The sequence below is a fragment of the Lathamus discolor genome, chromosome 6 (assembly GCF_037157495.1).
Source record: "Lathamus discolor isolate bLatDis1 chromosome 6, bLatDis1.hap1, whole genome shotgun sequence".
NCBI lineage: Eukaryota > Metazoa > Chordata > Aves > Psittaciformes > Psittacidae > Lathamus > Lathamus discolor.
The window spans coordinates 49455884-49479548 of NC_088889.1; the positions used below are offsets into that span (position 1 = coordinate 49455884).

Genomic DNA, 23665 nt, shown 5'->3' on the forward strand with positions numbered 1-23665 from the left:
CCTTTTGCACTTGCCTAGGACATAAACCTCCTCTGCTTGCTGCATTCATTTGCTAAATAGCATAGTAGCCTGTGAGAAACATTCTGAAACAGCTGTTTGAACTTGATTTTTATGTTCTTCTTCCTCTAGCAAAGTGCCTGCAAGTTCAGTACAAACAGATCAACAGAGCCAAGCACAGCTTGTAGCCTAGCTACACACTTCAGCCTTTGCTCTCAACTACTGAGGTTTTGGATGATGTCAGTCTGGTCTCCTGAGGGCTGCTGTTGTCATCAGATAGTGAGGTCGATAAGGCACATGTTATGATGAGGCATGCTGTTGGGTTTAACCATAGTATCGTGCATGAGGTAGCCAAGAGAGTGGTGCATTTCCTGGTACAGTGCCTTGATAAGGCTCTTGCTGCTTCACAGGTATTTCCACCATGCTGTCCTCTATGTTCAGCACGCAACAGATTGAGGACAAGCTGAAAGGCCGAACAGTGGCAGGGTTCAAAAATCCAGTTCCTCTATCAAAAACCTGTTTGGGATTTTTTGTTTCTTTTCCTGGTTTCAATTTCACTCTCACCTCACCTTGCTTTTCCATATAACTTTTTACAAAGTGAGTAAGAGCAGGACCCAAAACAGCTGTTCAGAGCTGGACAAAATATAGCCAGTTTCTGGACCAGGTTTTTTCCTGGTCCCTCATCTAGTACTCCCCCCTTGCACTGGGGAAGCACCCGAAATCCAGCACAGCCTGCAAGGTAGGGGCCTTTGGCTGGAGTTGAAGGCTCCAGCTCCTCCCAGAACTTGTTTCCACACTGTTGAGATGCTCAGTCCTGAATTGTGGTTTCTTCCTCTTTTCCTAGTTTACTTGATATTGAATATTATGATCTGTTTCACTAGCAGACCAAATGATAACAGTTCAGGACCAGTTCTGTGTGTCAAAGAGCACTAAAAAGGAATTTGTACATTGCCTTTAGCTGGAGTTGGACTGGATTTTACTTTTTTGCATTCCCGTTCCTTGTTTACTTTTTGTATTTCACTTAGATGGAGCAGAGCAATAGGCTGGATTCCCCATCGCCACTTGTTGTCAGCCATGGGGGAGTCATGGCAGTTCTAATCCTACCAATGGGACCACACAGAATAGACATGTAAAATCTGAAGTAACCCATGCTTCCACCATCTGGCCTTTTCACAGTCAGTCTCTATGTACGAGAAAAAGGTGCACAATGTACTTTTAAAAAAATCCTATTTACAGAAGCTATCATCTTGAACCACACTGCCCACCAGCTTTCAATGAAGAGTGAGCCCATTTCACTACCTAAATAAACCCTCTAGAACCCAGTGGGGAAGTTTAGTGCCTGTGTGTTACTGTAGCAGCAAAAACCTGATGTGGCAAAGGCATGATCTGTGCTGTGCGTGAGAGCTATTGCGGCCGTAGCAGTGAGAAGAGGTTGGGTAGGTCGGTACTTACAGCAATGCATGGGTGTTGGGTTTTTTCCATCCCCCAAAGGAGATGAACTCAGCACACCCTTTGAACTTCTTCGGGGCTTTTAGAGAGTAGCTCATTACAAGCTTTTTAGGACATGAAGGGCAGGTGGTCCTAGCCCTGCAAAGGACAAGTGAGGCAAAACCAGAGGAGGACACCCTGCAGGAGCAAAGCTCATTTCAGCCTGCTGCAGGAACTTGGTGGGCTTCTAGCTTGTCTTGTGACATGGTCCTGCTGGTCTCTGCCTCTCGGTAGAGCTGGTAACCTACAGGGCCAGGAGACAAGTGGCTTGTCTACACGTTGGGGAAATTTAAATCCTTTGGTCTAGCCACTGGGAGAGACAGCACACATCCTGCTGCCTCCGTCTTCCTGGGTGAAGGTGCAGGCAGAGGTGCCCCCAGACAGCGAGCAGGATGTTACAGCCCTCGGCTCAGGGAGCGGGTGCTAAGCACAGAGGGTGGAGAGCAGGGCTGCAGGCAGGAGGAAGAAGCACAATGAGGAAGCAAAATGAGCACCTGATTGCCATTTGCCACCAGCCTGCTCGTGCCACACGCTGCTTAAGCTTGTCTGGGGGAACGGGGTCATTCATTTTGCCCCAGCTGCCCTTGCCACCTCCACTTCCAGAGCTCCCTCGGTGGCAGGGTGGCTGGGGCAGGCTGCTCTCCTCAGCCAGTCAGTGATGAGCACTGCAGGGGCAAAGAGCCTTTCCTCTACCCCATGAAGCCAATGGCCCAGGGCCAGCCCCACACAACAGGCACTCCGCGATCCAGAGCTCAAGCCCACTCCAGACAGGTTGCTGCCCTGTCCCACCTTTTGAAGCCCATCTTAAGCTCCCTGTTTCCTGCAGTGCTCAGAGAAAATATCAAATGGACTTGGTATCTGAACAGAACCAAAACTGCCGTCTCGCACCCTCCGACTTCGCCCACCTACACCTTGTGCGCCCGTCTGCTGACTTTCCTAGGGTGCTCAGGGCTGAATTGCTTGTGGGACACAGGACTATGGTCTTATCAGAGGTTCTGACTGCTAATTGTCATGACAGAGTCACACACTGAGTAAAGAAAAAAACAGGGGAAGAGCAGATAAAGATGACCCAATAAACATGCTGTGGGTCAGCCATCTTTTTACACCAATTTTGATAAGGCCTCTTATAAAGATTGTTCGAGGAAATAAATAGCATAACCCAAAGAGCAAAGTTTTTTTATGGACAATAAAGTAGACGTAAAGACATGATAGGCAACAGGGTTACAGGCTACCCCTCCCTCCTGGAGTCAGGAATGAGAAGGACCCAAGGATCTGTGCCATCCTGTCCAACTTGCTCACAAAAATACAGTACGGGTACCACTGATAGAAAAGTGTCTATCTGATACTGCTGGCTGTTCGGCTCATCGACTCCTTATGCGTATTTAGATTAATAGTTTCTCTGATTAGCAACTAAAATAAGATTTTATTGCTTTTTTTCTTCAGACAGAGGGCAGATTCAGTGCCTAAATCCTAACACAGGTCAAGAGCAATTAATGAAACCAGCCAGGCTGCCTTTCAGCTTCCAGATGAGACATGTTAGAGAAAATATTTCACTTACAGTGCACCCAGAGGTGATCCAGTATCCCTGAAAGAGAATCATCACTGCTTTGTCAAGAAACCCCCTTTTCAGGGCAGAAGCTGACTGTCAAATACTAGAGATGCGTTGGCTGCTTGTGGAGGACGCTGGACGATTTAGTTGAGTTAAATAACTTGTCAGAGTTATTCAGAATGGTGAAGCAGCGTACAGCGAAAGGCTTGATGTGCTTTTCTATACTGACCAACACTAGGAAACCAGGGAAGCTGGCTGCTGATACAAAAGGGAGATGAACATTTGTGACGAACAAGAAAGGACTGTTTCTTTTCCCACTGCGTGTTTGCCCATTGGAAATGAGCTGATCAGGGAGGTCACAGAGCCAATCTCAACAGCTGATTTGTTTTTAGGGCTGGATAATTTTATGACCACTGTTAAGCACTGTAATTTATGTAAACCAAGATAACGGTAAGTAGAAACAAATCAACTCATGTTTCAAAGCTTGTGTTCTCCAGGGACAGGGGTTAGTGTCTCTCCTTCAAGAAGGAAAACTGTGGGGTGGAAGCACAGCATCTTCAGAGAACAACGCTGGTGGGCTCCCAAGGGTCCTGGGTGCCATGAAGCCCAGGGCTAATACCAGAGCTAGGTATTATGCACACATACCTATTCATACATACAACCCAGTGGGAATAAAGTCCCAAGAACCAGACACCCATCACTGCCGGTCTGTGTGAAGGGAGCCAGGACACCCCTGAGTAATGGGGCAGGGCCCTGTTTGGCAGCACAATGCTGTGACAAGAGGTCAAACTCTGTATCCCATTGTATTCCTAACAGAAACAATATAATTTGATAGAGTGCTTTTTTCCTGTCCTCATCACAGATTACGCCAGGAAGGTTGAACTTGCCTCCACAAGAACCAGAGACAGGACAGCAACAGTGAGAGCAGAACCAGCCTGAAAATTAAAGTTCAGGATGGGTTTAGGACATCCTATTTTTGAGCAGGCATAGGAAGAGAGAAGTAGAAAGGTTTGGAAAAGCAAATCCTCTGGGAACAGACTGGAAAAGGGCATAACTGGCAGGAGAGCTGAAAGGTGAAACCACACATGCCATTCTGCAGGGACTGAAGGGGATGGGACGTGAAGTTAATGGCCACAAACCTCCACAAGAGACATTCAGGTTAAGTATTAGGCTACATATTGAGAGGTTAAAATAGCCTGAGTGTTGAAACTTCCTCACAAGGGAATGCCGTGGATGCATCGGTGCCGGAGACGTTTGTTTCGGGCTATTGCTAGACAACAATGTGCATGAGAGGTGGTTTGTGGATAACGAGATCAGCCCTGCCACAGTTAAGAGTGAAGGTCTGGATGACTCACTACCAGTCCCTGCCAACCTGGATGATACACTGATAACCCCATGGGCCGCTGTCTCCGGCCTCCACCGTGACACCGCTGGCCTCCCCCCAGCTGCCTGCCCTCAAGTTCTTGCTCGCTTTTCAAACAAACTGCCAGATGTTTGGAAAAACATCTCCAGTTCTGTTTTCATCCAGGCTGAGAGTGTTTTTCTGGTCAGAAGGGTGCCAGGAGAAGGGAAACGTCTTGGTCAGCAGATTCAGTCTGTGAATCCAAAGCCACATAACCTAAACTTGGAGGAAAATGATTTTCTGCAGCTCCCCAAGCTCTTTCGGCTGGGCACCATCAAGAAGGGGTGAATTAAGTTTGTTGTCAGCTTTTCAATCCTATGATAAACTTGTAAGTCTAATCATGTGGAAAATGGGGTTGTTTGTAAACACAGCACAGAAGATCTGAGGCTGAGAGAAAATAAACAAGGAGCCTCTTTGTATATTTTCAGCGCTGTCCTCTTTCCACACTAAAGTGCACCTTTTACACTCTGATGTTGGCCTTCAACAAAACCTTTCCTCATTTCTTGTGACTGTAACTTCTTAGTAAACCCAGACTATGCTAGCGTCCAAAAGCCCTTGCAGCATCTCCAGAGCTGGGAAACACAGTATATTCTCTTTGTGTAGCTGTAATCAAGGTAATCACGATGGCTCCCACATAAGACTGCTCAAGAAATCTCTTTATAGCAAACAAAGCAAGAGCTTCAAGAAATAACTTCATTGGAGTTTGTTCCATATTGCTTAATGTCTCCTTAGGGGCTGTGGCTACCATCCCAAACAACATTTCTATGGCTTGCGTGGCTACATCCTTTTCCTGTGAATCAACATTGGCATCTGCTCATCCAGAGTATTCAGGAGAAATATTTGCTGTTGCCTGGAGACTAAGACAGGAGAAAAAGTATCAGGAGTCCTAAATTATTTTTGCAGCTCTTTCTGTGATACTGTGCCACTGCCAGACAATCCCCTTCATTTAACAGTCATGTATCTAACAGGGTTCTAAAACCCAAGGAATACGTACAGTTACATTTGCCAAGTGCCCAAAATACCTGTAAAGTTCTCCCAGGCCCATGTGTGAAAGGCATCATAGAATCATAAAATGGTCTGGGTTGGAAATGACCTTAAGATCATCCAGTTCCAACCCCCCTGACATGGGCAGGGACACCTCACACTAAACCATGTCACCCAGGGCTCTGTCCAGCCTGGCCTTGAACACTGCCAGGGATGGAGCACTCACAACATCCCTGGGCAACCCATTCCAGTGCCTCACCACCCTAACAGGAAAGAATTTCTTCCTTATATCCAATCTAAACTCCCCCTGTTTAAGTTTTAACCCGTTACCCCTTGTCCTGTCACTACAGTCCCTAATGAAGAGTCCCTCCCCAGCTTCTCTATAGGCCCCCTTCAGATACTGGAAGGTTGCTATGAGGTCCCCACGCAGCCTTCTCTTCTCCCGGCTGAACAGCCCCAACTGCCTCAGCCTGTCTTCATACGGGAGGTGCTCCAGTCCCCTGATCATCCTCTGGACTTGTTCCAGCAGTTCCATGTCCTGTTTATGTTGAGGACACCAGAACTGCACACAATACTCCAGGTGAGGTCTCACAAGAGCAGAGTAGAGGGGCAGGATCACCTCCTTCGACCTGCTGGTCACGCTCCTTTTGATGCAGCCCAGGATACGGTTGGCTTTCTGGGCTGCAAGCACACACTAAAGCTGCCTCATGTTCATTTTCTCATCAATCAATACCCCTAAATCCTTCTCCGCAGGGCTGCTCTGAATCTCTTCTCTGCCCAGCCTGTAGCTGTGCCTGGGATTGCTCTGACCCATAAGGAAGTACAAAGTGCATAGCTACATAGGCCAAGCAGACTCCAGCCGTCTTTGTCAGCATCAGCATCTCTTGCACTTTCTGTCCTCTCTGGGAGGGAGATAAACCCCACAGAGACAAACCTCCCGTCGGATCTTTTGGTGACTGGTGGTCTGGTAGGACCAGAGGTGCTGCAGACATCCCATACCTATGGCTTTGCCTCTGCCCAGCTGGGGTGGTAGACTTCAAACACACACAGAAATGCCGAACCCTGAAATGTTTACACCAACTCCAGTTGTTAAAACTTTTCACATCGCACCGACAACCGCTCATATGTGGGGGGGGGATAAGGAAACTTCCTTCCACCCAGAGGTGCAAGAAAGCTGGAGCTGGCAGTCACGTGCTCCACACAGCCTTACAGCCCGCAGGATCCTGCATGGAAAAATTTCACTTCCATGTGTTGACTAAGTTAATGTGTGGGGATAGTGGGCGTACATAAAACGAAGCTATGAAAAGAGATTAATTTGCAGCTGGAGCCCAGGCAGGGAGAACTCCGGTCCTCTGTTTGCTCAGAAAACGGCTGCTTTGACCAAAACCCGGTCAAAAAGAAGAGGTTAAGGCAGTGGTAGTGAAATAAAAAAAGCAGCAAAAGTGAAGCAAAGCCTCTCTGGAAATTAAGATGTGGAATTCAAAACATTTGCAGTGTAATAAACCCAGGCGAGCCCATAAAGCTGCACCAGCCAAAAGGAGCTCTGTTCTGCCTACGAGGAAACCCGAACCGGCGTCACGCCTGGCAGCAGCCGCCCCGCAGCCCCGCTTCCTCCCCGCCTCAGTGCAGGGCTGTCTTGCTTGCTGCCCTCGGCTATGTTTAACGCAGCGTCTGTTTCCACTCTAACCCCTTCTGTTTGGAAGAGGAGGAGGATATAAATCAGCTGTGGAGCTGCCCACAGGGCTTAGTCACAGCAGGTATTGGTTTAGGGTGTCTTAGAGGAACTTGTTTTTTTCTCTTTTTGCTGGAAGTATTCTAGGGAATAAGTGCCGGCTTTGTGAGGCACAGGCATTGCTTAACGGGCGAGAATGTCTCCAAACAAAGGACATTTTACATCATCTTCTATCATTTTGGGCTTAACTTGGCCTAGAGCTTGAGGGTGGTTCCATGAGTTCCCAGCAGACACTTGCAGCATCCCTGCTGAGCCAGTCTCGCCATCCCTCCCAGCATTCCCAGCCCCAGAGATACCCTCTGCAGCAGGTTTCACCCCTTCCTCCCAGCTGAACTCCTTCCCAACACTAGTTTTACTGTTTTCTTCTTGTTTATGGCTGGTTCATACCCCTCAAACTGCTTCTGCTATGGGTTCCTCCTGACCCCTCTTCTGTGCGGCCCTGGTGATGAAGACACCCTTCTTCACTCTCTTTTTTTGCCTCTTTTCACTCCACTCCCCACACTTTAGTCTGCCACCAGAGCGCCTGGTCACTCGCCACACCAGCTCCCCACAGCAAAACTGCCTTCCTAGCCCCACTGCTGGGTACAAGACCATTTTGCCTATTGTTTCCTAGGGCATGAGGAGTCTCCCTCAAGCACAAGCCCCTCACTCCCTCCCAGGCAAGGTAATGGGGCTGTGCTTTTGTGTCATTGCCACCCCATGGCATGTCTGCAGCCTCCAGCCCATGCAACACGTCCAGCACTGGAGCCAGGAGCCTCTTTGCTCACACACACTGACCGCTGCACCTTCTCCCAAAGCCTCTTTCTCCAGGCTCAAGCACATGCTTGCTTTTCCCAATGCAGGCCACACAAATTGCAGCAATTAGCAAGTGTAAAGGGCATGCTGCCCATGAGGATTACTGCATCTTAATACTCATTCATATCCTTGTGCATAGTCATCAGATAGTATCCAGCAGGCTACATTATCCAGACCTTCCCCTCCACGCTGATGCTCCTGAGCCTTGCTGGAGAACCCAGTTCATTAGCCTTCATGCATCCAAACACCGTTAGTTATGAAGTCTTTAGACTCAAACCAGCACGGATTCTCTCTCACCTCTGCTATCCCCCATGCTGTGTAAACTTGATCTCTATCTCTTGCTTTGTTCCCAATCTTTAATGGTGGCCCATCATTTCCTGCCCCACTGCCACCTCCCCTCTGCCATGCAAGAGCCTGGTCTTCCCACATGATTTGCAACAGCAGCTCCAAGTCCCACTTGCAGACCACTGCCCTCCCTGCGCCTCCCCAAAAACTCCCTTGTATTCTCCCCTCCAGGCATGTATCTACCGTTGTCCAGTTCTCCAAGTTTCTTCCTACTCTGCATCCGAACTTCATGGGTATGCTGATGAGGCACATTCTGTCAGGAACTTGGAGCATTTCAGGCTTCTTTTTTAATTACATTTTTTGTTACTTGCAGTCTGGCACACCATGCCTAAATGCAAGCGATGCTAAACAAAGGTTAGCCAAAACTAGGTAGTGAAGTTCCCAACTGCCTTTAAAAACAACAACAGCAACAACAACAAAGAAGCCCTATTTGACTTTGTAGCCCTCATCTACAGAGAAGTTCAGGAAATGAGGCAGCCTGTGTTTCTGCAGCCCCTGACTGCAGAACTGAAGGTGCTTCAGTACAAAAGCCACATTTAGCCCTTAGTGAGGGAGCAGCCAGTACAGTCCTGGGGGCACTTAGAGCTATTGTAGGAATTGGAAAAGAGGGAGGCAGCTACTAGAGTGGGATCTGAGCCACCTGGAGCTCTGCGAATCACAGTCATTCTGTTACTCCGTACCAGGAGGCAACTGGAGCAGCCAGCCATACACACTGGCTGTAATTTCCAGAGACAGCCAGGCATGTTGGATGTGGATAGCACTAATCATCTGACCTAGAAGCCAAAAAATAAGTGACATCTAGTACCTGCAGCCCAGAGACATGGACCCAGTCTTCTTACAAGAAGCGCACACTGCAAATACCTGTGACTAACAAAAGTATGTGAGGAACAGTAAGAGTCACTATAGGTGTCCCCCTGCCCCACAGTAAGAGCTGTATGTGCACCGAGGCATACTCTGCCATGCCACCTCACATGGGACAACAGGTATCTTGTTCTTGAGGGTACTTCTCTCTGCCCAGGCACACCAGGCACATCCGAAGAGCCACACAAGCCAGCTCTTTCTTCCTGGCCACTCTTTGAGAGTCCTGTGACACTCTCTTGTGAGAGTCAAAGAGCCAGAGCATGGAGGAGCCCTCGAATCAAAGGAATGTCTCAAAACCATCACGCCAGGAAAGGCTATTTACCTTTCTGAGCCTTGGCTAGGCTATTACCAACCACGGCAAACTGCGACAGGACACAGAGGCTAACCTTACAAGAAACAGCATGGACAACTCACCCATGGTAAACCCAAGGGAGGGAAGTCCCTCCAGACTAGCTGCTGCCATACACCCAAGTCACGATGAATGCTAATGGTATCAAATCAGGGAAATCCCTGCATTGCTGGAGGCTCTTGCCTTTCTCTCACAAACTGTTACAGAAAGTAAACTTCTGATGCTGCCTGTTCTGCTCTTCTCTATGCCCTGTGTGACCTAGCTCAAGGCTAGTTTCAAAAAGCAAAACACTGAGTGACAGAGCATTTATCATTAATAAATTCGCAGGAGAAAAATAGTGCTGGCTTCCCAGAACCAGTACGCTAGGACGAGGGAAGTACAGAACTACCAGGAAAGAAGACCTACTTTTAGCGCAGCTTCCCAGTAGTTTGTCATACCAACAGCACCGTGCAACCAATGCAGCTATTGCGTTCATCAATTATTAACCGGGCAGACTATTTGCTTGAAGAGCTGCGCAGAAAGTCCAGAGAGGAGGTGAGCAGTTTCAAGCCCCACGTGCACACCTTGAGATAAACTTGGGATCCTCTCCAGATCAGATACACCTTACTCTTCACGGGCCGACGGCATGGCTTCCAGCAGTCGGCAAGGAGGCAGGCCTGGGTGCTTGCTGCACCTGCGCACAGGAGGTTTTCCAGGAAGGAGCCCATCTCTCATGTGGGCCCCATCACCTTTACACCCAGGGGCAAGGCTGCGGTCAGCAGGTTTCTGGAGGCCTGTTGAGCAGCACTGGGGCTGTGCCCGAGGCTCCTCTCTCAAGCATCAGCACAGACTGCGCTGCATGCTAGTTACACCAGCATTGCCCAGGCAAACTCCCCACACAGCCTCTGCGCTGTTCATGGGAATCAGCTGCTACCAGCCACGCTCCTCTTCCACCATCTTTCCTCCACCTAGCTCACCTTTATTGCCAGACCACACAAGCAAGCATGTTACGCAAAGCCAACACCAGGAAAGGTACGCTGGTGTAAGCCTTGAGGTATCCTACAGCTTTTGTTTGTCAGGAACTTTTCCAACAGGAATTAGGAAACACTTCTTCTGAACAGTGAGGCATGTCAAGACAGATGAAAGATTGGTGGTTCAGCAACAATATTCCACCCCGGGTTTGGGAGAGAGCTGGTACAGTTTGAGATGGAGTGCGAAGCCTGTTCCACAGAGCTCAAAGGTGGAAACACAAGATTTACACCATGACCAGCACTGACAAAGAAGCATCCCTGAATAAAACCACTGGGTTCAGAAGTTTCTGGGGTTGCCAACTCATACTTAAAGGGGTATGCAGGCTTCAATGTTGATACCAGGGTGAAGACTTCTCTGGGGGTCCACGTTCCTCTCCCACACAAAACACCAAACCACCACTCTGTACCAAAAGGGAATGGTACCAATAACAAGCCAGGCCTGAGGCTTGGGAAATCCATGCCACTTCAACATCCCGCTTTAGCCTTGCTCAAAATATGTATAGGCTTCCCACGAGGGGGAAGGAGCTGCACAGGGAACATAAGCCACAAGAGAAACGAAAGCCAGTCTAAGGTTTAAGATACATTGATCAGAAAGAAGTTTAGAGAACAGACTTGAAGGACTCAAGATGGGAAGACTCCCTAAGAGACAGAGGGTGAGAGGCCACTGAGATAGGTCACACTGGTTATCTGCTGCCATTGATCTCTGCATCCACAGGTTTGTACAGCTGACCCATTGAATCCATGAGGAATGACGGAGGGACGCCTGAGCACAGGATGGGCGCTTCTAGGTCAAGAGGAGGGAACTATCTGCATTTGAGTGGCTGTCTATAAATCAACCCCTCAATCTGTGCAAGGAAAACCAGCTCCACTGTCAGTTTCTTGAAAAAACTTGGGGTTTATTGATTTAAACTGCAAACAGTCATTACAAAAGAGATTCTCTTTTAAATAAACTCACACAAAGAGGAGGAAAAAGCAATGTAGTGAACAGTAATGGGGGGGGGGGGGGGTTGAATTACATTCATTCTCTTTGTGCCAGTCCCGTTCACCTTGGCAAGGAAAACTCCAAACTTGGAATACAGAAACGCAAAGACAAACTGTATTTGGAATGTCTTCAGATAGGCACTTTGAGCCCAAGGCTTTTCTCCTTGAAGAATCTATACAGAAAGAGGAAGACAAAGGTCTTCCTTCCACACTGTCTCACAACAGAGCTCAGGTATGTACATTCTAAAGCCCTAGGCAGTTAAGACCCAGGGGAGGGGAAGAGGAGGAGAAGAAAGGCAAAGAAGCACATTAACTCAATTTGCAGTCCAACACAAAAACAAAAAAGGGGAGAAATTCTAAAATAAATAATCCAAACACAGTTTTTTGCATTTTTTTAAATTAATTTTTCATTTTTTAAAATAAAATAACCAAAAAAGTGTAAAGTTACAAAAAATGTCATTGTAGTATAATATATTAAACTGTGGGGAAAAAAAGGAAAAAGACACTTCACAATCTTAAGATTAATATGGAAGATCATAATTTAAACATAAAAGAATATATTCTATGGATTCATCATCCCGATAAATATGAACAAAATTAACAAAAAAAGCATAGGTTTCGGCAATAAATACGTTTTGATAAGTTAAATAAGCTTTTTTATATTGTTGTGCAGTGACAAGCAAAATCTGCTCTCCAATTTCTGAAGTTATACAAAATTAAAAACCCAGAAAAAAAAAAAAATAGAAAGCTTGGCGTGAGTGCTCTAAGATAGGTCTAAAGTACTCTAGAGCAAAACCATTAAAGCTATGTCTACTGGAACTTTGTTTACAGGAACTTTCGTGTGTGTGGAATGACTTCTGTTGGCCCCACCCCCTCTATTTCTGTATTTGTTTTAAGATGTCACATGAATACACGGGGAACTTTTTAGCACCAAAATCAAGTCTCTCGTAAGTCCATCTGCTTCTTGTTTTCTTTTTTGCTGTTGTTTGTTTTGTTTTCTTCCTCCCAGTCAAAGTCCCACTCTTGTTACAATCTTTGTCCGTTCTCAGCTTTTTTCTTCCCGCAGACCTGAGCGGATCCAGGCAAGACTAGTCTTTAAGGGGAGGTGAGAAAGAAGACTGGATGTTAACACTTGCCCACATGCCTGCAGCCTAGCGGAAACTGGCCAGTCAGGAAGCGACTGGGAGAGGGGTTATGCAGTACATGGCCAGTGGAGGGAGCTGGATCCGGACATTTCCTGCACATCTGGAAGTGCACAGAGCTGCTGGTGCCCTCTGCAGCTGGAGAGGTAATAGTCACAGTGAAAGTGTTAAAAGGCACTAATTTTGTAAACGTTATTGCTTTTCATCGTAATTTGGCACTTAAGGTTTAAGCCAGTGGGTCTACAGCAGGCAGGCGGACATGTTAACATCCAGCTCAGACTACTGGGGATGGGGTGGGAGGAGTTCAGCTTAACATTGTAATAGAGGTGGGGGGGTGAGGGGGGAGCAAGAAGAAACCCCAGATTAGTCGTCAGAGATGGAGAGTCTGCTGAAGATGGGAAGACGTCTTGAGGTGTCCAGGATAGGGGAATCTGAGCCGCTGTGGCTGCTGCTGGAGCTGCTCAGATAGCCCTCCTGGTCAGAGAGGGAGTCCTGAGGACTGGGCGGCGAGTCAAACATGTTGGGGGACTCGGACATGGGCCTGAACAAGAAGGTGGTGGGGGAGTTCCCGCTGGGCACCTGCACCCCCATGCTGGGGGCAAAGAGACTGACCAGCTCCTGGCTGGAGAAGGTGAAGGGGTTGCTGGCGCAGTCAGGCAGGGTGGGGGAGCCCAGCAGGTCGTCGGCGCTCAGCATGGGCGGCGGGGTGATAGAAGTGGGGCTGTCCAGCAGCCCGCTGGCAGCAGTGCTGGGGAAGCCGGCGAAGCTGAAGCTGTGCTGCAGGCGGGGTCGGTCGGTGACGGCGGGCTCCCGGCTCCCCGCCACAGCGCGGCGCTCCTCCGCGTTGTGAATGAAGTGGCAGCGCGGCCCATAGGGGCAGAAGCCGATGGTGTGGAAAGTGCGGCAGAGCTCGGTCTTGTACTTGGGGTGGCGGGTGAGGCTCCGCAGCTCGTGGATGCCGTGGGCGAACTGGCACTTGTCGCCGTACTTGCAGGCGCCGTTCTCCTCGAAGGGGCGGCACAGCTCCGTCTTGTAGCGGCTGGAGTTGACCTGTCCCCCGGGCTGCTTCTGCTGCAGCAGGCGCTCGCCGCCCTCGGAGAAGGAGCGGTCCCGAAAGCGGCTTTCCCGGGGGCCCAGCATGGGAGCCGGCTCCCCTTTCAGGCTGGTAAGGAGCTGGTTCTGGTGGAACTTGGAGTTGGGCAGGGTGACAGAGTGCCTCCTAGGGAAGCCCCCGCCGGCCGGGGTGCCCACCGCCTTCCTGTCCAGCAGGCACCCGCTGACACTCGAGGGGCTGTAATTCAACATCTTGTTGCTCTGTGGGGAGAAAGCAAGGGCCGGTCACTGTCACCGCCTCCTCCGGCGTCCCCACGCAGCCCCGAGAGTCTCCAGCGGCACGGAACGGCACCCCGCTGGTCCCCGGGCGGCGGGGCAAGCAGGGCGGCCGTCCTCACCAGCATGTGCTCCAGCCCGCTCGCCGCTGCCCCCGAGAGCCACGGGCCACCCCGCCCCGTCCCCCCGCGAAGCGCTGGCAGGGCTACGTGCGGAAGCGAGCCAAGCGCCAGACGCGGGGGAGCCGCGGGGGCTGCACGCAAGAGAACTCCGAGGCCGGAGCTTCTTTCTGGGAGAGCCTCCCAGGGGACGGCGGCGAGCGGGAAGGGCAGCGCGCAGCGCTGGCGCCCGCCCCAACAACACCCCCCCCACACCCCCCCGCAGTGCGGCCGCAGCTCCCGCCCAGCCCCCGCCGCCCCGCTCCCCTCGCGGCGTGGCCGGGCAGGGGCGGCGGAGCCTCGCGGGCAGCGAGCCCGCCCGCCCGGGCGTGTTGCAGCGCGACGGCCCCAGGGGCAAGGGAGCGACCCGGCCCCGCGACTGAGCCCGCCAGGAGCGCGGGGCGGTGCCCCCCACGCTCCCCTCCGCCGCTGGGACCGAGGGGGAAAGCGGGGGCAGCAGCAACGGGGGATCCGCACCCCGTTCTACGCCGAGCTCGGTACCGGCTAGCAAACCGGGGCGGGGGGGGGGGGGGAACCCAAACTCGAACCTGAAAGGCGGCGAGGAGCGCCGGAGCCGCTCCCGACGGCGCGCTTACCTTGCATAAAACTTCGCTCAGGTCGAAGATGGTGGGCGACACCAGGGCTGTGGACATCTTCGGAGAGCGAGGGGGGGACGCGGGTGCGGCCGCGGCACACGGACACGAGGAGTCGCGGCGTGGGTAAGGCAGAGCCTCGGGCGCCCGGCGCGCAGCCTGCCGCCTCCCCCCGCCGCCGCCGCCGCCGCTCCCAGCCCGCCGCCGCTTCCAGCGGGCTCGGCAGAAAGCTCAACTTATAAAGTTTCGGACTTACCCCCGGGAGGAGGAGCCGGCGACGGGAGGAAAGGGGAGGAGGGGGGAGAAGGGCAGGGTGATTGACACCGCGACTGAATCACCGTGGCGGGCGGGGCCGGAGAAACTTTCGTGAGGAAGGAGGGGGGAAGGAAGGAGGGGGGAGGGAGGGAGGGAGGGAGGGAGGGGGGGGGGGGGGGGGAAGAAAAAAAGGGGGGGAAGGAAAAAAAAAGAGCAGGAGCGGGGGAAAACCCGCCCCGCCGCCGCCGCGCTCCCCTCCCTCCTCAAGAAGGCCGTTGTGTGCGCGTGGAAGGCGGGGGCCTGCGCGCGGGGGGGGGGGAATGGGTCGCGCAGCGGCCTCGCGTTTGTCCGGTACGCGTGAGCCCCCGCAAGTACCAACGGCCCGAGGGCGGCTGGCGGGGGCTGCGCGGGGCTGGCTTTGTGTGGATGCACACGGACACGGACACCTCTCAGGGGGGGTTACTTCTCTTTCCCAGTTCGTACTGGAAGCTGGGAGGGGAACTAGCTCCCGTCCACGTTAGTTGAAATGGTTAAAATACGGGTTTGCACTTCGAAAGGGTCTCCGAGGAGTTCTGCCCTTTTCTCCCTACACAGTCCGCTTCTAGCCCCCAGAACTCAGAACTGTAAAACTGAAAAGAAACAACGTCTCCGAGCAAGTGATCTGTTCCAGCTTTTAGTACGCAAAGTATGATTCATGCGTGTATCGATACGGCGGGGAGGAGCGGGGAGCATGGCGGCAGTTTCTGTGTAAAAATAAGTTAAAACAATAAAAAACCCAGAGCGCCCGGAGCTTTCTCGGTGCTACGGTGCCTCAGCGTGAAACCCGCTTCCCCCAAACGCACCCAGCCGAGCAAGGCGCGCCCTAACCATAACTTCAGCCAGTGTTTCACCCAGGGCCGAGCAATGGCATCCCGGCCCTCTCCCTCCCCGCACAGACAGCTTGGGGGGGGGGGGGGCCCTGCCGCTGCCCGGCACCACACACTGCTCCGCCGGCCCCACGGCCGGCTTGACCGGCAGGGAAGAGCCGCCTGCCTTGGGCAGCGCAGTGCCGGCCCGAGCGGCCATCGCTCTGAAAACTTCAAACAAATGATCCACTTCCTCTTCTGTTTGCTTTAGAGTCGCAGGACCTGGACTTTGAGCTGGCGGCTGATCTTTTTCCCCTCCTTCGGTCTTCAAGAACAGCCAAAATAACCGAGAGGAACGCCCACAGGCTCCAGCTATTCCAGATTTCTGACTCTTTTTTTTTTTTTTTAATACAGATACTGTTATTATTTACTTAAGGAGAGCAATCAGGTTCCTCGAATTTCTTTCTCTTTCTAGTTTCTTCTTTTCCTTGCTTTGGCCAGAAGTAACCAGGAGAGAGAGCAGCCTATTACTTTCTGCAGTTGTTTACTCGTTCTGTAGATGGTGCTTGTTCCCAGGGCTCTGAGCCTCTCTATAATTAAACCCATTTTAATTGTTAGGTTAGAAACGTCATTTCAGGGACTTTCCAAGAGTTACCGAGAAAGCCAGCTGAGATAACTATTTCTCTCCTCAGTCGCTCCCAGCCTGGTTTTCAACCCGGTCCCTCTCCATTGGCCGATCAAGGTGCAAGGCTGAGCAGAAGGCTCTGTGCGGGACAGCCACCACCACTTTTGCATTATTCGCTTTCCCGTGTGCCTTTGTTTTGGAAGCTTGGGGTTTAAGGTTGCGCATTTCCACGGATCAAGCAGCGAAAGCTGAAGCCGAGAAGGAATTTTTTTCTAAGTGATTTAGCTTGGCAAACCCCGACTCCATGGTGGTCTGCTTTGCATTGGCTGCGCACATGCTCAGATCAGGAATTTAGCAACTCACCCCACCTCGTGGCTAAAAGTCAGAGCCCTCCGGGCCAGAGTGGGAATTTGTGAGGGCATGAATTCACACTGAGCAGAGGAATGAAAAAATCGGAGCCTTGCACCTTCCGCCAGAGATGTGCCAACACTTTGAAAGATGCAACTGAACAAAGATCCGTAAATGAATAAAATGAAAGTCAATTATTAAAGATTCCTGAAAACGTGAATGAATGCAGTGCCGTGCTCATTAGCTTTCTCGTGTGGGTCAATCTGTCCAGGCCCAGCACATTTCAGTTGGGATACTGCAGCTGGAATAAATGTCTGGGGCTGTCCAAGCCCTTCCCAAATCTGTCCTCAGTGCAGGAGCAGCTTCTGAAGCATTCTTGTTCCCTGGTTCCAATGCAAGCAGATGCTAAACTTGTGTCAAAATACAGGGGGGTAATAAGATCCTTCATCAGACCTGTGCACACATTTAACAGAGGAATTAAGAACCACTTTCCCAAAAGAGAGCTGAAATAGGCTGGAATGGCCAGAAAACAGGGAAGAACCAGGGGGCAGTGAATGAAATGATAAAGGCAGGAGGTTCAAAGGAGTATTTTTTCCAGTTGCGTGTGTGTATAAAACTGTGGGCTTATTGGCACATGATGCTGTGGAGGTCAAAAGTATAAACAGGGTCAAAAAAACAATTCAACAAATTTATGGAGGAAAAGTCCCTGGAGGTTTACTAAAGGCAAAGGCAGACCTCTGCAGCACGTTGCTGGACAATGTATAGCAAAAGTATCACTTGTTACCCTGTTTTTAACTCTTAAGCGTTAGCTGCTCTTGGAGATAAGAGGAAGGACACAACAGACCTTTGATCTGACCCAGTTCAGTTATTTTTATGTAGTTAGGGTCTACTTTTGTGCTTTATATTCCATCTAACCCTGATGGGCTTGGAGGTGCACCTCACAAATTTGGTTTTAGATTAGCCCTGCAACATCAGATTGTTTGGGCCAGGCAGGAGGAGGTGAGTGATGGGAAGTACAAATCAGCGCCATCTCATCCCTCACCCACTGGGCACGGGTTCACACACTGGCTTCTGTTAAAGGCTGGAGAGCAGTCTCGTGGGGTGGCTGCAGTTTAACTCCCTGTCAGGGTAATAAGAGGTTACTTTGAGAAGCCGGTATAAACTGAACCCAAGTGCCAGCTCTGCCACAAATATATCTGGTGATGTTACAGCTCCCATAGCAACAGACGGAGATTGTTATCTTAAGACACCTCCTCTTGTCTTCACCTGGACTGGAGCGGTTCGGCAATAGGAACCCTGCAGTTGTGCTTGTGTCAGAGTGACCAAACAAGAACATGAGAGCAAAAAAGCCTCAGTTGTTGAAAACAAGGTGAAGGGTGGTGGTTTGGTTTGTTCCCCTTCCTACCACCCAATTCCCAAAGTTTCAAGTTAGGAAAGGGAAGTGCCTTTGCTGCGAGCAACATTTTCTCCTGTGAGTTTCGCATGAGTTAGGCACTTCACTGCCCTGCTCCCATGGGAATCTTCAGATAAATAGACATGCCTTTTCTGCAGTGATATTCTGATGTACAGGGGCTGGGGCTGGAGGAAGGAAAAACCTCCTGCCTTTATTTCTGCTGGCAGTGTAAAATGAGTCGAAGCTTTCTGCAACCGCTGTTCTATATATATCCTTTGGGTCCAGTGCTATTTTTGTTGGCTGTGCCCCTGGAGGTGGAGGTGTGGAAGTGCCTTTCTGCTCCTCTCACAAGCGGGTGTAGAAGTTTCCTCCGACCCAGGCACCTCCTCAGACGCTGTGGCCTTTCAGGGGTGGTAGGCGGATGTCAGTGTGGCCATTCCCCGCCTGTCCCTAACTTTTTAATCCTTCCTTTTATTTGGGCCTTGCGCACCCGTCCATGGAACATCTCTGGGTAGCCACTGGGAGGTGTGAATGGCTCGGGATGGAAACCACAGCTTGTAGGTGCGCCCTCTGCCAGGCTTTTCTGGCACCGGAGGAAGCCCGGCCTCCGCCTGCTCCCCAGCGAAAGGGATATTACCGGCTGCTTGGTGAGGAAACAGACTCGCAGAGATACAGGAAAGTGTGTTAAGGTGGTGGGAAGCAACGGGAGTAAGATTCCTGGCAGCTCGGGTATGTAAACATTCATAAAATAGAGAGTGTGTGCATGTGTGTACTTTGTGGTGGCAGGAAACCCAAGAAGCTAGCTCCATTATTTTTGCTGGAATTGGTAGTTACACTGCCAGACAAATATTATAAGCCCTTAATCCTCCTGACTTTGCACCTGTGAACGACCTAGAGACCATTCAAGGTGATCTAAATTATGGGACATTGTTACTAATTAGTAATGGGGTTTGGGATCTGATGTGGTAGTTCATAAAGAGTGTTTTCTGTTTCTTAGATGTGGGGATACCTCTGGGGAAACTGAGGGGAGGAGGAGACAGGAGGTAGGGGTAGTATGTGGCCTCTTCTGAAAGTGTCACATGGACGTGACTAGCCTGCCACAGATTTGGCACTGGTGGCACAGACAAGATACTGCAGTGGAAAAAGCAGAGGTATCCTTTCAGCAGACGCAGGATAAGGAAATTGGCTGAACTTAATGGATCCAAGTTATAATTTCCAGTGGAAATTCCAATGCAATTAATCTATTTCCACACAACAGGACAGCAAGCCCATGCTAGTGTTTAGTATTTGTCAGGCGGCTGGCCCAGCCACATCCCAGCGTCCATCCACCTGCACCCAGACATGTGCAGCCTGTGCTGGGGTGGGAGCTGAGCTGAGACACAAGCCAGTGCAGAAAATAATAGGTTCAAGGGGCTGGAGGAAAAGAGCATCACCAGGACTGGCTGCTGCACGGTTGTGGAAAGCCCAGCAGCCCCCTCCCGCAGCACCACAGAGCTCCCTGCTGCTCAGCGCCTCCTGCAGAGAAACCTCACTCTTCTTACCAGGGTTTGCCTGTTTTCAGTGAAGTTGCAAACCCTTTAGAGCAAGGAGCAAATCTCGTCTGATCTCTCCTCACTGAGTGCACCACAACTGCATGAAGCTGGAGAAGGGATTTCCATCCTGCTGGTGTAGCAATGGGAGCCAAGAAAGCACCCCAGCCCGGCTACAGCGAGGTGAGGGATGGAGCAAGAGGCTGTGCACCACTGGCAGAGCAGAGCCATGAAGCAGCTGCTAGGGAGACCAGTGTGCCATCCCACTGTGGGTCCCCAGAGCAGTACCCTGTCCCTCTCTCCGCAGGAAGCCCACCCGCATGGGACAGCCTGCACAGCTGGGTGCTGGCACCCTCTTTCTCCAGATCACAGCCAGGCACATGGTGGTCCTAAGGTCCCCAGCATTCCTGCTGGGCCCAAACTCAGGGGCTGATGATGGTGTACAGCAAGAGTAGAGCTTCAGACAGGTACCTTTAACCTGGCCTGATCTGCACAGGGCTCTGTGCCTGCCAGGGCAGAGAGAAGTCTGATATCTCTCACCTAAATAAATTGTCATTCAGTTTAAGGGAAGCTTTAAAGAGACTATTGGCAGTTTCCAGAAAAAAAAAAAAAAAAAAGAAAGCAAGCTGCACATCAAAACAGCAAATGACCTTGCATCGACAGGGGGGGGTTAGTGCATGACACAGAAGTGACTGGGGACATGGCAAGGAACAGATCTCAGCACAAACAACACGGTTTTTTTCAGATCTTACTTCCATGCTCGCAGGCCTGTACACAGGAGGGTGATAATGCAGCAGTGATTTCTGTTGGCCTCTGCATGTTTCCAGCCAGAGCAGCCCTGGCTGCTGATTTATTCTTCAGACGTCAACCAGTGGAATGTTTCCATGATTTTTAGCTCTGGAAGAATGTGCTACAACTAAAATGCTTTCACCTTTCTTTTCTTTGTTTTGTTTTTTGTTTTTGTTTTGTTTTGTTTTAAAGAAAACATCTAAAACCACATGGGAGCCTCTCAGGTCATGCCATTTGTCTGACAGGAGAGGCAGTGCTGGTGTGAGAAGGTGCTGCTTGCTGTGCTAGTGGCAGCTCACCTCTGACAGGCCTGGCTATAACCCTTTGTAAAAAATACCATTTCCAAACACACGGGCTGCACTCCATACATCTCCATGAGATATTTGCATCGGGGAGACAGCTTGCTTTATCGCCTATGCCATTCCATCAAAACATACTTTTAGCACCAGGCAAGAAGCCAAGGTCAAGTCTTCTTTTCTTTTTATTATTTTTTTTTTGCACACATCACCCCCCACTCCCCCCCCCCCCCCCCCCCCCCCGCCTGCTCTGAATACATTATGATACAGACTTCAGTTCAACTTCAGTTCCACTATTATATCTTTTCCCACAAGACCGTTGTCTCATTCAGACCACAGCAGGGAACACACTTTCATCTCTACCAGCTGGGCATGGCTGGAGCGCCCCATGCCTGTAGGAGCTGCGTGGGGAGGAACGGAGGCGAGGCTTTGCAGATTCCCATGCACAGAGGATGGAGGGGTTTGGCCAGGTCCGTATCTGGGAGGGCATTTCCAGGAAGCCTCTCCCACTGCCTGCTTTGTCAGGGTGCTAATGAAGAATGAAGAACAATGAGGGTGGGATTCCTCTCACCTGATTTTAGGTGCCTAAAAGTTAGGTGTCTAAACCTATTTAGTTCGACAGGCTTCTTGCATAGTCAATTGAGACAAATAGGCACCTCCAGTGTGTGATTCATCTCTCCTATCTTGCACATTTATCTTGAGAAGGGCTGACTCACTCCGCAGCCAAGCACAGCTTCTCTTCTGTGACTGTAAAGGTAGGTCAACAACTTCAGGATTTGACAACTAAACTTTACATGTCCCAAGTTACAAAGGTGAGTCCTACCCCCAGCTGTGGCAGTGGCTGTGGCAGCAGCACTACCGTGCTCTCAGAGGGTCCACTTCCAGGCCTCCGCAAGCAAGGCTGGGTTTTAGTCTGTCCAAATTACATTATCAGTCCTTATCACATCATCAGACTAGGTTAAATATTTATAAAGCACCTGGGGCAGGGTCCATGTCTTTCTTGCGTTTATATGTTCCCTCGAGCAGAGAAGCCCCCGTGCCGGTTGCAACCCTTTACGGACTGGTGCAGTACAGCACTGTGGGTGCCTACACCAATCTGCAGGTCTTGATGAAATGCAGCCAGGAACACAAAAAGAGCTCCTCATGGACATTGGGAAACAAGCAGGAATGAATCATAAGAGTCAGAAGAAGCTACTAACGTGTGGGAAAAAGGCAAATGTGCTACCTCGGCACAAACATATAATAAGGAAGTATGTAATAATAATTATTGTTATTGTAATATGGTCTGGGTGAGCATTTGGGAAAAAGATATCTAATAACTGACAAGCGATGTGGCTCATTTTGTTTTGATCTGAAATTCAAACAATGGTTGTGTTTATAAGGCAATAATACGCAGGGCACAGAGCACTGGCACTGCACCAAATATGCACTCCCCAAGTTGGGTTTATATAGGTCATGCCAAACAAATAATAGTGTTCTTCAATATAATTACTGATTCATTACGGAGAGAGAATGTAATCGAGTCTGTTTGGATTTCAGGGAGGAGTTAGATATAGTAAATTCATACATTTGAGCTTGGATTGGGAGGGCTTTGTGCACTTGCCTAGCTCTGCTCCTCTGGGAATCAGCAGTAAAATTCCTACTGCAGCCTGCCCCAGCAGCACAGGAGCCTCTCTGCCAGCTTCACCAGGCACTGTTGCTCCCACCACCCTTTGCAGACACTCTCAGCACCCTCTGAAGCACTTCACAGACAGACTGGGAAGCTAAGCTACTGGTAATCTGAGATCTGGATCCAAATGTGTGGGACCTGGCACTTAGCTCAGGCATTGCACCAGCCCCACCGGCTGCCTGGATCTTGGGGGCGCCCCAGCCCCTCCACTTCTGAGCCTCCTGCTCTGTGTCCTCTTCTGGATGCGTATCTTTACACACATTATTCCAGTGTTATCTCAGGGGAAAGCAGCAAAAGCCAGAGGACAGGATGGCCGGGAGGTGCCCACCAGCTCCCTGGCCCGATGTCATACTTGCCCATGGGGGTCTTAAACTGTGGTCTCCCTTCCCTGGGAAGACATCAGTGGTGTTGTGCAGCGACGCCAACCAACATGGCAAGGGAGTGCCACCAGGACTCAGGACATCAAAGGAGAAGAGCTAGGCTCAGCTGGTGGTGAGGGAGGACCATGGGGGCTTCTCCAGGGGCTTTTGGACGGCTTTCCCATGTGGCCAGACCATGGGGAACTGGCATTTCAACTGCAGCGCTTTGCTTTCCCCAGGAAGACCCGGGCAGTCCCACACCAGTCTGAGGTGTTTCCTGCTGGCCTCTGCGCCCAGACACAGGGATGGATGATGGTGCCTACTGCAGCTTCCTCAACACCCAGCACAGCTGCCAGTACCAGGGCTTTGCTCTGTGTGGCACCTGGACCAACAGGTTGAATTAGAAAACCCAATGCATTGTGGAACAGCCACAGTCAGCACCCCTCATCTCCATCACCAGCCCTGCTGCTGCTGCTCCCCACAGCGCAAAGAGCAGAGCCCCAGTGTCCTCCCTGAAACTCCACTCCAGGGAGCAGCTGCATTTGCCAAAAAAGCTGAGTGGGCACAGCACAAGTCTTCTGGGAAAATGGGGGCCATGCACTGACGGACCAGCACCCAGTGCAGGAAGCATTGATGGAATACTGAGCACTGATGGAGTGCCTTTTTGCGAAGTTAAATCATGCCCCACTAGTCGGCTGACTTCTGTGAGCTTCCAAAAATCTGATCAGGAACTAGTAGGGACTATAGTAAATACATGCTTACAAAAGGTCTTTTGATAAAGCCCTTTCCAAGAATGAAACAAACTTGGCAGCCATCAGATAAAAAGTACCATCATGGATTGA

At 50.6% G+C, this 23665-nt stretch overlaps 1 protein-coding gene and 2 long non-coding RNA genes across 5 annotated transcripts; 2 read left to right on the top strand and 1 right to left on the bottom strand.

Moving 5' to 3' along the window:
- Nucleotides 1-11387: 11387 nt before the first annotated feature.
- On the bottom strand, nucleotides 11388-14937 carry ZFP36L1 (ZFP36 ring finger protein like 1). Its single transcript, XM_065686728.1, has 2 exons — nucleotides 14719-14937; nucleotides 11388-13949 (listed from the first exon to the last, which is right to left on the bottom strand). Exons 1-2 carry the CDS (start codon nucleotides 14773-14775, stop codon nucleotides 12999-13001), a joined length of 1008 nt encoding a protein of 335 aa, XP_065542800.1. The 5' UTR covers nucleotides 14776-14937; the 3' UTR covers nucleotides 11388-12998.
- Nucleotides 14938-15032: 95 nt separating this feature from the next.
- Nucleotides 15033-17008, top strand: LOC136017962 (uncharacterized). 2 transcript variants are annotated; one of them, XR_010614169.1, is made up of 2 exons: nucleotides 15033-15081; nucleotides 16087-17008. It is a non-coding gene; the product is annotated as an uncharacterized LOC136017962 (long non-coding RNA). The 2 variants fall into 2 exon arrangements; XR_010614168.1 differs by lacking the exon at nucleotides 15033-15081 and adding an exon at nucleotides 15179-15655.
- Nucleotides 17009-18579: 1571 nt separating this feature from the next.
- LOC136017324 (uncharacterized) lies at nucleotides 18580-21015 on the top strand. Of its 2 annotated transcripts, none has more exons than XR_010613899.1 (3): nucleotides 18580-18910; nucleotides 19743-19893; nucleotides 20018-21015. It is a non-coding gene; the product is annotated as an uncharacterized LOC136017324 (long non-coding RNA). The 2 variants fall into 2 exon arrangements; XR_010613900.1 differs by having other exon boundaries at nucleotides 20456-21015.
- The last annotated feature ends 2650 nt before the right edge of the window (nucleotides 21016-23665 follow it).